Source organism: Osmerus eperlanus, chromosome 18, assembly GCF_963692335.1.
Source record: "Osmerus eperlanus chromosome 18, fOsmEpe2.1, whole genome shotgun sequence".
In the NCBI taxonomy this organism is placed as follows: Eukaryota; Metazoa; Chordata; class Actinopteri; order Osmeriformes; family Osmeridae; genus Osmerus; species Osmerus eperlanus.
The window spans coordinates 6,880,998-6,895,884 of record NC_085035.1 but is presented as its reverse complement, the minus strand read 5'-3'; the positions used below and the strand labels follow the sequence as shown (position 1 = coordinate 6,895,884).

Sequence of the window (14,887 nt, the reverse complement as noted above, 5' to 3'; positions counted from 1 at the left end):
TGGAATTAAATGCCGCGTTAGAGTTCAATTTAAATCACTTCACTTGTAGTCTCATCTGTGGTCGGGCGGGGTCAGTGTTGCGTAGTTTGTCATAGCATGGTGTACAAGTAAAGCAACTATTTTCAACCTGACTGTGGTCAGGTTACTATATTTTTCAGTAGTGGAAAACAAAATTCAAAACGAATGTGTTCATTACTTAACCTGCATTAGTGAACTATTCAAACGACCCCCTACATGTTTAACGTTAAAATAGCCTACAAAACATTAAATAAATGTACAGCGAATTACTTTTTTTAAAGTATCTTTAGTGTAGCTATATATATTTTTAAATGGCTTCAATGTGTTTTTACTTTGTTCTACGTGAAGTAGGCCTATGTGTGTAACTTCAAAACAGCTCTATGGGTGTGAAGACCTTTATTCCAAAGCGTGTCGAGTCGGGGAGGAGCGACGTCAGAGTAGGCTACCACTCAATCCCAAGAGTGTTCATTCTTACCGTTTTGACAGGACAGGACCTGTGTGATTGTCTACCTGCGACATTGGCAACCGAGGAAATGAGTGGTCGAGTCGGTGACCTGAGCATTAAGCAGTCGGAAACCTTAGAGCAGGTAATGACCATTACACCGGGGGAATTGGATATGGACTAGGCTACTCTTTAAAATATTATGGTACAATGGGTAGGCTGTAGTAGGCTACAATAGGTAGGCTATATAGTAGGCTATACCTATAGCCTGAACTTAATAAAGTAGATTAACTTCCATGGACTGGACATCATATTAGAAATAAAAGGATGTATCTATATACGTACTTTGCAATAGAGGTGTTTGTATTCATTATTCGCAAGTTAATTACCCCAATATTATTCAGTTAATGATGACATTAGGCATTTCACATTCGCCAATTTGGCTTAATATTTTTAAGCATAGGCCTACTGTGAATTTTATTGATTTATTCAATTTACTTTGTCAGTTTCGAAAGAGAATTGAGGAAATTCTCCCTAACCTTCCCGCGCAACATGATCACTACCTCCTTCGTTGGCTACGAGGTGAGATTACAACTATCATGCACCTGTAGCATGCCTCCATCATAATCTCCCAAATGTGAAACTCAGCGGTTTGTGTTGTCAACACATCACACTCAATACCCATTGTCCTCAGGATGAGTAACAAGAACATGGATAACAAGAAATATTTCACGTTGATATTGACCCCATAATCTTGGTTCAGCTGTTCAATTCAATAGTAATTTACTATTTTCTATAAACTATTTTTACTAAATAGTTTATAGATATATCAATGCGAAACCAAAATTGTCACTGAGACTTTACAATAAGGACTACAGGGTTCGCAATGTTTACCATTTCGCCTAACGACAAATTAAAGTATATAGCCTATATGAGCCAGTATCATCGTCTGTTCCCTTAGGCAATAGCCTACACCAGGGGCGTTGGAGATAAAGCTCAACTGGGGCACTAGGCTACTCAAATCCCTTTTTGTTTCTTCCAAGCTTGCTGCACACAAAATGTGCGCAACACAATTCACTATAGAAACTCCCCTTGCTTAACTCACTGTACAACAGTTGAGGGACGTAAGTTTGATATCAGGTTTGCCAGGGACATTGATAGTTAAAGATGCTGCAAAGCAGGGGCGACGCCAGATAATTTTTAATGCAGGTGCTAAGGGGGTGCTAGATCATTGACAGGGGGAGCTGCGCAATTCTATATATTATATATAAATACTATCAGGGCCGCCTGGGCCGGAATGGGACCCATTTTCAGCCCGGCAGTGTAATGGCCAAAGCCAGCCCATCCCCCATCAGGGGCCGAGCCATACGTTGAACAATCGTGGCTTAACCCAAACCTAGAACCTAGTCAAGGTTTTGATGCGAGGTGAAATCGGAACTTCACATGAATGCGAGCACGCACAGCGCGCGAGCGCAATTTGTTGCATTAATATCTGTGCAAAATAGTTTTTTGAGCTTTCTGTAGGCTAATATAAATATTTCGTTGGACTCATATTGTAATATTTTCTGGAAATTACAACCCAAATTTGTACCTGAAAGATTCAGGGCTTTTGAGAAAACATATTTTTCCCACCCTTGCAGGAACCTAGATTTATGAAGTGACAGATCTTTCTTTTTTTACCTGGCTTTTTCAGTTCCTCCTGGCATCTTTCCCCCATCCATTTGATTCTTTTTGCATCAGCTTAATCTTGCTAACTCCACAACAATAAATGATTGTTTAAGCTTGTCTCCGTGGCAACAAACTTGGTACACGCACTTGTGTTTGAGAAAGAGAGCATGGCGACAACTGAAAACGGCACTTTTTAATCCACGGTCTGATCATGCGTTTATTTAGATTAAAACCTAGTGTAGCCTATTAGCTTACTTATCAGTCACAGTAACTTAACACATATCGTTTTATTCGGTGTGTGAAAAAAACTAAGAGAAAGCAGGCGATCTGCTGGGCCAATTTATGAGCGGGCAGAGCGGCCCACCGTGAATTCTCCCGATTCTCCCGATGGCCACTCCGGGCCTGAATACTATTAATAAATGAGCAATATTTTTGAGGGTGCTATCGGGGTGCTTTGGTCTTTCTTGGGGGTTCTGAAGCACCTGCTAGCCCCTCCCTAGCGCCGCCCATGCTGCAAAGCAAATTCCATGATTTGCTTCTCAGTACATTCTATAGCCTACGTGTGAAATGAGTTCCTGAAAGCATGTGCAAAACGCGAAAACTTCAGTTTCTTTTAAGTTTTCAGCTCAAGTTTTGTATAGGCTGAGCCAAACCCCGACCTATATACGTCACAGCGACCTATCTACGTCAGATCGGACGGCTGCATTCTGTTACTCAGCTAATTAAACATACATGTTGGTGTTTTTTTTTTTTATTCGAGTTTGGATGGGTAGTTAACAACACATTCTTCTGTGATGTGATGAACTTAAAACTCATTTTCAATTCCACTTTACAGCATCTTTAAAGGCCATATTGCAGGTTGAACACCACTGTTGATTAATCGGTACAGGAAGCACTCAAGATATGTAAATCATTAAAAAAATCTCCAAATGGTGTCTCCAAATGGTGTTAAAGACCAGTTTTTGGTGTTAGCATTAGCATATTAACGCAATTCGGCGATGACGTCATGTTAGGGAGTCGTGGAGGAGAGTAGCCTCAGCCTAGTACTAGAACTATGGCGACTGACTGGGATGAAGAAGAGGTGGCAAAAACCACTAATGTGTATGATGGCCCGCAGCCGTATAATTTTTAACCAAGTAGACATGAGAGGGCAAATGAGGAATTGCTGAGACCTGATGGCCGTCAAAGTCAATTAAATGGATGGTCCGAGGAGAATGAGTGGAGAGTTGGTGAAGTATCCTGGTGAGTTGCTATCATTTAGCAACGCAGCAACGAGCTCTGGAGCTAGTCTACGAACAGCAGTGCACATATAATTTTTTTTTACTGTCAGTGAATAGCACCGAGTGAAAGTCAACTTTTTCTTTTTATCTAGTGACAGTGTTCATTCAGGGCCTGACATTAACTTTTTGAGGCACTTGTCCTTTGGACAAGTAGCCTACATTTACGTTTCACTTTTCCATGCACAAAAGTCACGTCCGGGTAGAGATTGTGCCTTTGACCAACGAAGATGAGCTGTAATATTATACAAATGATAACAATTGAGGTGTTATAATTTTTTTTTTTTTACATTAAACATTTAGACAATTTCTGCAGAATGAAACACTTTCTGTTATGTACTGTATTGCAGCTTTGTCCCAATATCTCTACAGACCGTGCAGCTAATTTAATGCTCAACACTTGAAAAGGGGCTTATTACTTGAAAGAGGAATTATTTACTGCGTCTTCTCAGTTACACTATCAGGGCTTGGAAATACTGTGACTTGTTAAAGTAGGCAAATGGCTAGTAGAACGTTTACTAATAATTTCAGTCAATCAAACAGCTGCAAGACCCAGTGAAATGTTATATACAGCTAAAAAACTAATGTTAGCTAGCATCGCTAACGAGATTGACTAACTCCACTTTGGTAGGCTATCCTCAGTAGGCCTATTTGCAAGCTGGTAACATGGCATATTATTTTGTTTGAGTTTAAACTTGTCCAGTGGGGCAAGTACATTTCTCTTCCACTTGCCCTACAAAAAAATCCACTTGTCCCGGACAATCATGTCGTTACTGTAGTTCAGATAAGTAAACTAGTACTACCGGTTAACTTATCTAGATCTAGAAATAGAAGACATCATGCTAGTTATGGGATAGCTATGGGCTAATTTGCCAGTCCCAACTGTAAAATCTCCCCAAGATCATCCCTAATTAAATATTTTCCCCGACATTGTAAACACATTTCCGATTAGATGTCCCACGTTTTGATGGTACTATCAGAGCCCATATTAGACATTCTCTGGTACTAGCGTAGTGTTTATTTCTAATCGATTTCAATGGCCTCAAAGCGGGCTTTGGTCTGTCGTCTCCCCAACGTGATGTCATGCAATACATTGTGGGGGAAAGAAGAATCATTGCAAAAAGTAGCTACTTTTTTGTATTATATTCCGTTTTTGTGACACCCAACAACATCAAATACAATGGATAACAGTTTAAATGTTTATTACCAACAAGCAAATAGCGCAAATTCGTTGGAAAAATAAACCTGCCACTTGGCCTTTAATGTGACCGAATGCCAATTTTTTCACATAAATTTGAGCGAAAATACAATTTTTGTGAGCTTCATGTTATATTGTTGTTATTATTTTTCAGTCTAAATAAAATGATCGGTAGGCCTATTATTTAGCAACGTCGTTAGTTTCTGAATTTTTTCTTAGCCTACCTCAATTCTGACTTGCCGACACCTGGACTTCTGTGTGAGCGCTGCAGTGGCTATTAGCAAGCACAGAAAACGCGCTGATATGGAATTCTGCAGGCAGTTTGTGTTTTCGGTTCAACTGCTTTGCTTTTACAAGCATTTATTGGGATACTGCATTTCTTTTTTCCTGGATTATCAATCAAAATCAATGCACTGATTAATAAAGTAAATTGTTAACTTAAATTTGAGATTTTACTGAGGCACAGCAGATTTATACTGGGGCACGCGCCCCAGTAATAAGAGTTTAGCAACGCCCCCGGCCTACACTCACTTTGGCATCTCAGACGTTTGGAAAAGGTTGTGATCATCACAGACAATGCGCTTCTTGTCAAAGAAATGTAAACTGTTCTGTCAACACAATTGTCATAATAAATACATATAAATAAATAAATACAAGGTATAAAAACTTGTCTTATTGACAAACTTGATTGTACCACAATTGCAAACCGTCACTTTTCCCTAAAATTGTACCTACTGGGACTTGTAAATATGCATAAGTAATTGCATCTTTTAACCTCTAGGTTAAAAGGTCCATATGCCTATGTTGGGAAATTAATACATTGGCTAAACAATGTAGGAGTCCGTGCACCTGTCCGTCACAGTCCCATCAACTTGTTCCAACCTTCTCTTCAGATCTCTTGAAATTGTCAAACAGAAAATGTATGCTTTGTATAAAAGTGTATACTAAATGAATACAATGTAAAATGTACAAAACATTCAAAATAGGGTGCCCCAATAGGATCTCTAATGAATGGTGTACATTCTTTATTTATTTGTGGCGAATGTCCTATCACTACTTGGGGTCAGCATTGTTGTTTTGTAAGGTTTAGTAAGTCAACATCAGCCAATGTATCCTTTTTGATTGACCAATTAGTGATGAGCCCCACCCTGCCCTCTTCCCCTTTGCCCATATTGGGCCCTATCTTGCACCCAGCGCAATTGACTTTGTCAACGACGCAAGTATCATTCCTAGTTTGCACTCGACGCAAAGCGGACTTTTCCCTCCACAGATGCACGTCGGTAAATTAGGGAATGACTTTGCGCTCCCGGGGGAGGTTCAGCGAAAAAAGGAGGCGTGTTCCGGCGCAAACGTTCCCTGGTGCTATTTTGCAGTTTCAGAAAAACAATTTCACTGACCAGGAAAAACGTAGTCTAAAGTCAATGGCGCGTTATTCAGATGCTATTTTAAGGGCGCAAGCTTGGTCCGTGCGCACTGCTGGCGAGGCCAGGGTCTTCTTCCTGCAAAACTACGTTACATTGTTTTGATTTATGGCGTGTTACATTTCTTCAATGATTATAAAAAGATTTTCATGAGAAATCTCTATGTATGTGAACTTGATTTAACAACTGTGGAAATTTCCTCCCACGCCTGTTTAACAGGAGCTAATTTGGGTGGGTTTCTTCTCCCATCTCCATCAGAATCAGAATCAGAATTTGGTTTATTCACCATGTAGCCTATGTTACACAAACACGGAATTTACTGTGGCAGGAAGGTGCAAATAATAAACATATACGGGTCTTAAATTAAGTTAAAAAGTACAATTGTTAAACTAATTCTAAGAACTAAACAAGTTAAAAATATAACAATTAAAAAAATAAAATATATATAAAAATAAGAATTTGAAATATAGCTGCAAGCATAGGGTGTGTTGAACTCGTCTTGACCCAGGGAATCCAATGGTACCTCATTTTTGAAAATCGGTCATACGGTTCAAAAGTTACGTGTGTAAACACAAGTCCAACTTTGACCCATTGGTGGCGGTAGAGTGCTCCAATGGGAGACATGAAACTTTGTGAATATAAAGAGGGGACTGTGCTTAATGAGTTTGCCAAATTTCACAACTTTTTACCATACGGTTCTAGGGGCTGCCATAGACTCCAATGGCAGAAGAAGTGTAATAATAAATATAGCTGCAAGCAGCAATGAGGTGGCCAAGCAATCGAATGACCCATAAAACATGTTGTACATCCTCAGAAGAGGGTTACGAGTACACGCAACAAGTTTGGTGCGAATCCATCAAAGATTTGCTGAGATACGACCCAACTTCCTGTTTGCTGGCTTAACGGCACATTTTGATTGGCCGTACCGGGCAAACGGTTTTGAAAATCCAAAAAACATATGATGGCTTTTGTGAGGCTTGGTCTGAAGATGATCTCTGCCAAATTTGGTGAAGATTGGAAAACATTTGTAGGAGGAGTACAGAAAAAACTCAAATTCAAATGGCGGCCGCATCAATTCGGCTGTTATCACAAGTTATCATGTGTCACACACGGGATGTCCCAAGATATCATGAGACAAAGGAATCACTTAATAAAGGCAAACGAATCAACAGTTATTGGCCAAAACACATTTTTGCATCCTGCGGCCACGCCCAGTGATCACATGACACCAAATTGTTTGGACATCCTCAGATGAGGGTTCCGAGTCATCATACCAAGTTTGGTGTTGATTTCTCAAGGATTGGCTGAGATATGACCCAACTTCCTGTTTGGTGTCTTTGCTGCAATTTTGATTGGCTGTACCGGACAAACGGTTTTGAAAATCAAAAATCTTTGGATAACTTCTGTGAGGGTTGCTCTGACGATGATGTGTGCCAATTCTGGGGAAGATTAAAGAAAAATTGTAGGAGGAGTAGGCTTTCAAAGGTTTTCGATAAAACCGGAAATGGCGGAAAATCTATATAACCGGAAATTGACGTCATAGGGTGTGTTGAACTCGTCTTGACCCAGGGAATCCAATGGTACCTCATTTTTGAAAATCGGTCATACGGTTCAAAAGTTACGTGTGTAAACACAAGTCCAACTTTGACCCGTTGGTGGCGCTAGAGTGCTTCAATGGGAGACATGAAACTTGGTGAATATAAAGAGGGGACTGTGCTTAATGAGTGTGCCAAAATTCACAACTTTTTACCATACGGTTCTAGGGGCTGCCATAGACTCCAATGGCAGAAGAAGTGTAATAATAATAAGAAAAGGTAGAAACACTTAAGTGGCTTCGCCGCTTCGCGGCTTGGCCACCAATAAGAAAAGGTAGAAACACTTAAGTGGCTTCGCCGCTTCGCGGCTTGGCCACCAATAAGAAAAGGTAGAAACACTTAAGTGGCTTCGCCGCTTCGCGGCTTGGCCACCAATAAGAAAAGGTAGAAACACTTAAGTGGCTTCGCCGCTTCGCGGCTTGGCCACCAATAAGAAAAGGTAGAAACACTTAAGTGGCTTCGCCGCTTCGCGGCTTGGCCACCAATAATAATAAGAAAAGTTAGAAACACTTAAGTGGCTTCGCCGCTTCGCGGCTTGGCCACCAATAAGAAAAAGTAGAAACACTTAAGTGGCTTCGCCGCTTCGCGGCTTGGCCACCAATAATAATAAGAAAAGGTAGAAACACTTAAGTGGCTTCGCCGCTTCGCGGCTTGGCCACCAATAAGAAAAGAAAAAAGAAATGAGCAGCATGAGCGGGCAATTTTGTGCAATGAGAAAGCTGATCTGCCTTTCCCATACAATGTCACTTCTCTATCTGTTACGGCCCTGACTAGAACGTCGGTCTCCTCGGCTGTGAACCGCTCCTGGCGTGCGCCTGGCAAATCCACCATTATAATAGCAATCCGCCATGGAACAAGCGCTGCTCTTAAAGGGAATGTGAGATGACGCTCTGATTGGTTTATTGCACGTTACGCCCAAACCACACCCATTAGTAATGTAGCTACTTCGGACCAACCCATTTTAGATTTGCGCCAGGCGCAAAGTCATTTATCCCGCCGGCATAATAGCAACCGCGCCGGAGTCCTGCCCACAAAGTTACTTGCGCTTTGCGTTTTGATACTTGCGTTTCAGATCGTTAAAATGGGGCTCATTATCTTGTTTACTTTGCCAGAGGATAGAAAGAGAAAGGTTAGCTCCCTGTTCTTATCCCTGGTGTGACTTTTAACAAGTATGACAAATGTCCCCAATCATACTGTTTTAATTATGTTTTTTCACTTGTTCTACACGATGGGAATACTATACCCTGAGAAGAAGTGTGTGCCAGCCAAGCAGTTGGCCTGTAATCCAAGATAATAGACAATTCAAGGTGTGGATTACAGTTAGGTGGATTAAGGCACAGTAAGTACAGAAGCATGTGTACAGGACTAGAATCTGGAAAACAAGCTGAGATAGCTATAGTGTGTCTCATGGTTAGTTTGATTTATATTCCAACCTGTAATTATTCCCAACAGACCATTTATTACAATTTTAGTAATACATAACTTAACAGAAAAAGGGAATAATATTAAGTAGTGTTGTGTCATACAGGGAATATGGTAGACATACTGAAGGGAACACCACGAACATGTGTGTGTGCGTGGGTTGACTCTTCCACGTACTGGGTACTATTTCAAGGAAAGTGCAAATCAATATGGGTCCACATTTAGTTCAATATTTGCACAGGCCCCCAACCTGTGCCGGTCTGAGGCTTTTGACTATTCTAGTATGACTACTAGAATTCTAAAGTTCATTCGTTTTAAAGGTTTGCGTACTTACACAACCCACTCTCCAATAATGGGGGTCAGATGGCTGAGCGGTTAGGGAGTCGGGCTATTAATCAGAAGGTTGTTGGTTCGATTCCCGGCCGTGCAAAATGACATGGTGTCCTTGGGCAAGGCACTTCACCCTACTTGCCTCGAGGAGAATGTCCCTGTACTTACTGTAAGTCGCTCTGGATAAGAGCGTCTGCTAAATGACTAAATGTAATAATGAGTTATGATCAAAGGTTTGCTTCGGTTCTCCCATGCAATTTCCTCTCTGTCCATAAAAAATTTAAATGTTTCAAGCTGGAAATATCAGTGTTGTGGCCAGAATGTTTACATATACATGGCAACCTATGTGCACATGATCACAAATTATTTTTTTAAATTCTGAATAATAAGCAAACTGGCTTTGCTAGCCAACATTTTTGTGTCTCTTTCTGTCTGTTTCTTCCTTTATTTTCAGCTCGGAGCTTCAACATTGAAAAAGCTGATGCGATGCTGAGAAAGGTATCTAAGAACCTTTTTCAATGTTAAGTTCAATGTTTATTTCATAGCTAATAAGGTCTTCACATATGCTAGTTTTACACTTCAAGGTTTCCTCTCCAAACAGTTTGTGTTCAGTGTGTACACTTCTCTGTACGTATCTATGTTCTATATACATAGATACTCAACAGTGAACTCCCAGATTTATATATAAGAGCAGTTGTTAAAGAAAGCAGGATCCATCCTGTTTGACAGCACCCACCCTCTGTACCTAGAGTTTTAGACCTTGCCTTTGGGTTCCCGCTTCAAATATCCATCAGCCAAAACCAACAGATACAAACACTTTGGGGACAAAATGGAAATTCTACTTAAAAATACATAGATTTTTGTGCATAATGGCTAGGTTAGAATTAATGTTAAGGAAACTAAAAATACTGGTTGGGGGCTTAGAATTGTAATCAGTTTTTTGTCCCTTGAGTTTTTTGTTTAGGGATTATAAAACGACTCCTGCAAAAAGAATGTCTATTCATCAAGCTTCTTATTATACTGTGTCACGCACACACATACACATCTTTAAGACAATACATTCTTGATATAAGAAAGAAGAGATAATTGCGAAGTCAATAAAATAACCAGTAAAATAATAAATCTTGTGGTGGCTTTGCAAAGTCTTTCTGAAGAATGAAGGTCAGATAGCTCTCGGTATAGATGAAGCCAATATGACAAAAATAAGTTGATACCTCATGTCGCAGTTACTCTGATGTAATCAACCTCTTCTTCATGGTCACCACCTGATGGGAGCACAAACGACAGGGCGTAACAATATATCACGAACAGTAAACTCCAACTGGAGGGACAAACATGTCAGACATAGAAAACAGGTTAGACAAAGTGTCAAGCACATGAACACAAAAAATTGTATTCAGATGACTAGGATTGACATATGAAGAGTGTATTAAAACATGAAAATTAGCATTCTTGAACATTCGTGAACCTTTCACATTCATCCACGGTGTCTGTGTCTGACTACTCTCTCTCTTTGCTCATTAGCACGTGGAATTCAGGAGACTCATGAAAGCAGACACCATCATCTCTGACTGGAAGTCTCCTGAGGTATTGTCACAATGATTCTGACAGAGGGCACTATGAAAAAGTAACCAATGGTTACCACTGGCTTAAAGTTTGCCACACAATCTCAGCAGTGTCTTTGTTCTTCCTTTCATTTTATGGTTTGATATGGTAAGATAGAGCTGTCACTGTATCTACGACACACGTCACATATCCTGGGTTGTCATGTTTTAACAACAAGCTGGTGGTAGATTTTGCGTTTACCTCCACACCCACACACGCAAACATGCTCGCATACTGACATATTTCAACAGACAGCTGATACTTAAGTTCTGATGAAATACAACACCAAACATGTGACGGGTCTCCCACCAGATAAGTGAGAGTTAGATACTCTGTAATGGCCAAACCAGCCCTGCCTTAACTGAAAATGATAATTACCAATGGGTACGACATTCATTGCGGCTCTGCTCCCAGGTGATAGAAAAGTACCTGCCTGGGGGGATGTGTGGCTACGACCGCGACGGTAGTCCCATCTGGTACGACATCATTGGTCCGCTGGACCCCAAAGGCCTCATGATGTCGGCCACCAAGCAGGACTTCATGAAGACCAAGATCAGGCACACGGAAATGCTACGCAAGGAGTGTCAGAGACAGTCTGAGAAGGTACGGAATAACTATCTCCTTTCTCTTTCCCGGATTACTGTTGAAACACTGGTCAATGGGACATACTACTATTTAGGGCTTTTCCACACTATACATCCTTAGCCAGAGCCTAGGGGCCTTTTTTAACATTTTACAAATGTTTTCTCTTTCTGTGCCTCTCTTTCCTCCTCTCCCTATCTCTCTCTCAGCTGGGTACAAATATCGAGACCATAACTCTGATCTATGATTGTGAGGGGTTGGGCCTAAAGCACCTGTGGAAGCCTGCCCTGGAAGCCTATGGAGAGGTACTGTATGTTCACCTCCTAGGCTCCCTTTTGAATATCAGCTCCGATGTGGTTGAGCTTTCCCGGACGAAAAACCATGTGTCATATCCTCTGTCCTTTTGACACTTGTCTCTTTCTCTACTGCAGATGCTCACCATGTTTGAGGATAACTATCCTGAAGGCCTCAAGAAGGTGTTTCTCATCAATAGTGAGTTAACTATTTTCACAAGTCGGTGTGTCTGAGTGCGTATGGATGTGTGTATGTGTCACGTTATATATGTGTCTCTCTCCCTTTACCGGCAGCTCCTAAGCTCTTCCCCATGGCTTACAACTTCGTCAAACATTTCCTGTGTGAAGGGACACGGCAAAAGATTGTTGTGCTGGGAGGTAAGGACATTCTTCATACAGGATCATACTGCTTCTGTGTATGAAGAGAATGAGATAAGGATGTGTTCCCCACTCTCTCCCACTGTCCACAGCCAACTGGCAAGAGGTGTTACGTAAACACATTGACCCGGAGCAGCTGCCTGTGGTGTATGGTGGGTCTCTGACAGACCCGGATGGTAACCCACGTTGTCAGACCATGGTGAGGAGGAGGGGAGCACATGACACATGATTCACATTGGATTACAGAGGACATTTCAAGAAACTAATAGCTAGAGTGTGTGTGTGTGTATGTGTGTTGGATGCATGTGTGTGCATCTGTGGAGAAATGTGGACAGGGAGGGGTGGACTGGAAGGAAGGAAGATAAGTATTCCGCTATCACAGAATGCATCTGAAGTTGCAAAAAGTGTCTTTTTGTGTGTGTGTGTAGATCAATTATGGCGGAACAGTGCCCAAGACCTATTATGTTCAGGACTCAGTGAAGGTTCAGTATGACAACAGCATGACCATCAGTCGAGGCTCTGTCTTTACACTGGAGTGTGACATCACCACCCCTAGCAGCCTTCTGAGGTACTTAACTTCTAACCTTTTGGAGTGTTCTTTTGCCACTATAACTAAGCCTGAAGCATCCTGCTACTTTCTAGGACTAGGTTTCCATTGAGAAATTACAGGACTGGATTACAAACTATTCTGGGAAGGTTGGAATGCTCTCCTTTATCCTTCACCCTTCTTTCCCCTGTAGGTGGCAGTTTGCAAGTGACGGGGCCGATATCGGGTTTGGTGTTTTTAGGCGCACTCAGGAGGGGGGGACTCAGAAGGTGGAGGACATGCTCCAGGTGCTGCCCAGTGAGCGCTACAATGCCCACATGGTCCCAGAAGACAGTTCGCTCACCTGTGATGAGCCGGGAGTATGTAAGTACACCATAGACTGTATTTAAAAAAAAAGATGCGCGTCTCCCTCCCACTGTACAAAAATTAAACCAAAATATCCCGGATACGGGTGCTGCCATCTTGTGCTGGTGATGTCATTTGGAGCCAGAGTCTGCGCAGTAGTGATTGAACAGCGGTATCGAGATATACTCGCCCGACCCAATTGCAAGCACACACTAACCCCTTTTTATATAATCAAATAACTAATTAAAAACAAACTGATCTAAAAAAAAAAATACCTATACTGCAGCCAGTCACCAGGGGGCGATCGAGATGTTTTGGCTTCACTTTTGGGGAGCTGTCATGCCGTCCATTCTTTTTGCATTCAATGAAGTACACACACACATACACACAACATTGATGGCTGGTAGCCTATGTAGTCCTTGAACAGGCACTCTGTGAGTTCTACTCTCATTCCCACTCTGTTTTTGTTGCGCTGTGCAGATGTTCTGCGTTTCGATAACACGTACAGCATTCTGCAGTCAAAGAGGATCAGCTACAACATGGAGGTTCTCCTCCCGGACAGACAGACGCAGAGCCCCAGGAGCTGAGGAGATGGACGGCTGCAGTGATGCACACACATACTTGCACAAACACTAACACACACATAGGCAGAGACATACCTAGCCACACTTGCACTTGGCAGGGTTACAGTGGATTGAGTAATTAATTTCCCAGTTTAAACTTGTTCTATCATACTGTGGTGTCGTGCAGTTCTAAGAGTGTTTTATATGGAACAATATTGTTGATATGCTATAACTATTCTGTAATTGTTTTCTAACCTCATCTGACCAAGACATGGGCATGGTAACTTGGACTTGGTCCCCAGGCACCGCTGATATGGCTGTCCGCTGCTCCTGGCTGCTTTTCCTTGGAGGAAGAGCAGCTTGGATGGGACAAATGCAGTGAACAAATTCCTTAGGTGGACACTCCTGCATGCGTGTGAGTGTGTGTGTACTCGATGTTGCCACTCCCTTCACGCATGTGTGTGTCTGTCCTATTGTGAGATTAATATATACGTTTCTTCTCGATCTACCATTTTGTTCACAGTTCCTTTCTTATTCAAATATGATTTTATTTTGTGCATTCTAAGATGAAAGATCGAATGATATCTCAATTCCTCTTCACATTCATTCAAGGTTTGAATTAGATTAAATCTGCACAGAAGTCTGATTCAACCTATTGTAAAGGTGGTGTAAACAATTAGTTTTTTTTATTAGCAATTGTATTGACCCAACGTGGCAGTTATTTGAGCTATAACTGCCACGTTGGGTCAATACAATTGCTAATAAAACACAATTGCACAATTGCACAATAGCTATACAATTGCTAATAACTTGTTATTTGTACAATTTTAAGGAATATGTTTTGAATGGTGATGAAATGAAGGAACAATAATAGACAAGTAAAATAGAAAAAAAAGTACTTGGTTTGTATTTTCGTACATGAACAAAAAGCATCATAATAGCAGCCAATGAATCTCAGGACAAATCTAAATTGTGACCTTATATTCAATTTTAAGGTATTTTCACTGTAGATGGGCATGTGTATAATTGAATTACACCATTAATTACATATAGGCCACTGATTGTTATACCATGTGTATTCTCAAAATAAAAATATTTCTCTTCAAATGTTTTATTTTTGATTTTGTAGTTACGTGTTTATTTGAAAATGGTATCGGCCTATTCCGTTATACGTTTCTGTCAATGGCCCAGACATAAAGGAAC

At 41.1% G+C, this 14,887-nt stretch overlaps 1 protein-coding gene across 1 annotated transcript; it reads left to right on the top strand.

Annotated features, from left to right (window-relative positions):
- Positions 1 to 368: 368 nt before the first annotated feature.
- On the top strand, positions 369 to 14,407 carry sec14l7 (SEC14-like lipid binding 7). The gene is made up of 12 exons (XM_062483848.1): positions 369 to 605; positions 967 to 1,042; positions 9,826 to 9,869; positions 10,896 to 10,958; positions 11,391 to 11,579; positions 11,768 to 11,863; positions 11,990 to 12,050; positions 12,146 to 12,229; positions 12,322 to 12,428; positions 12,658 to 12,797; positions 12,970 to 13,139; positions 13,602 to 14,407. Exons 1-12 carry the CDS (start codon positions 399 to 401, stop codon positions 13,706 to 13,708), a joined length of 1,344 nt encoding a protein of 447 aa, XP_062339832.1. The 5' UTR covers positions 369 to 398; the 3' UTR covers positions 13,709 to 14,407.
- Positions 14,408 to 14,887: the final 480 nt, after the last annotated feature.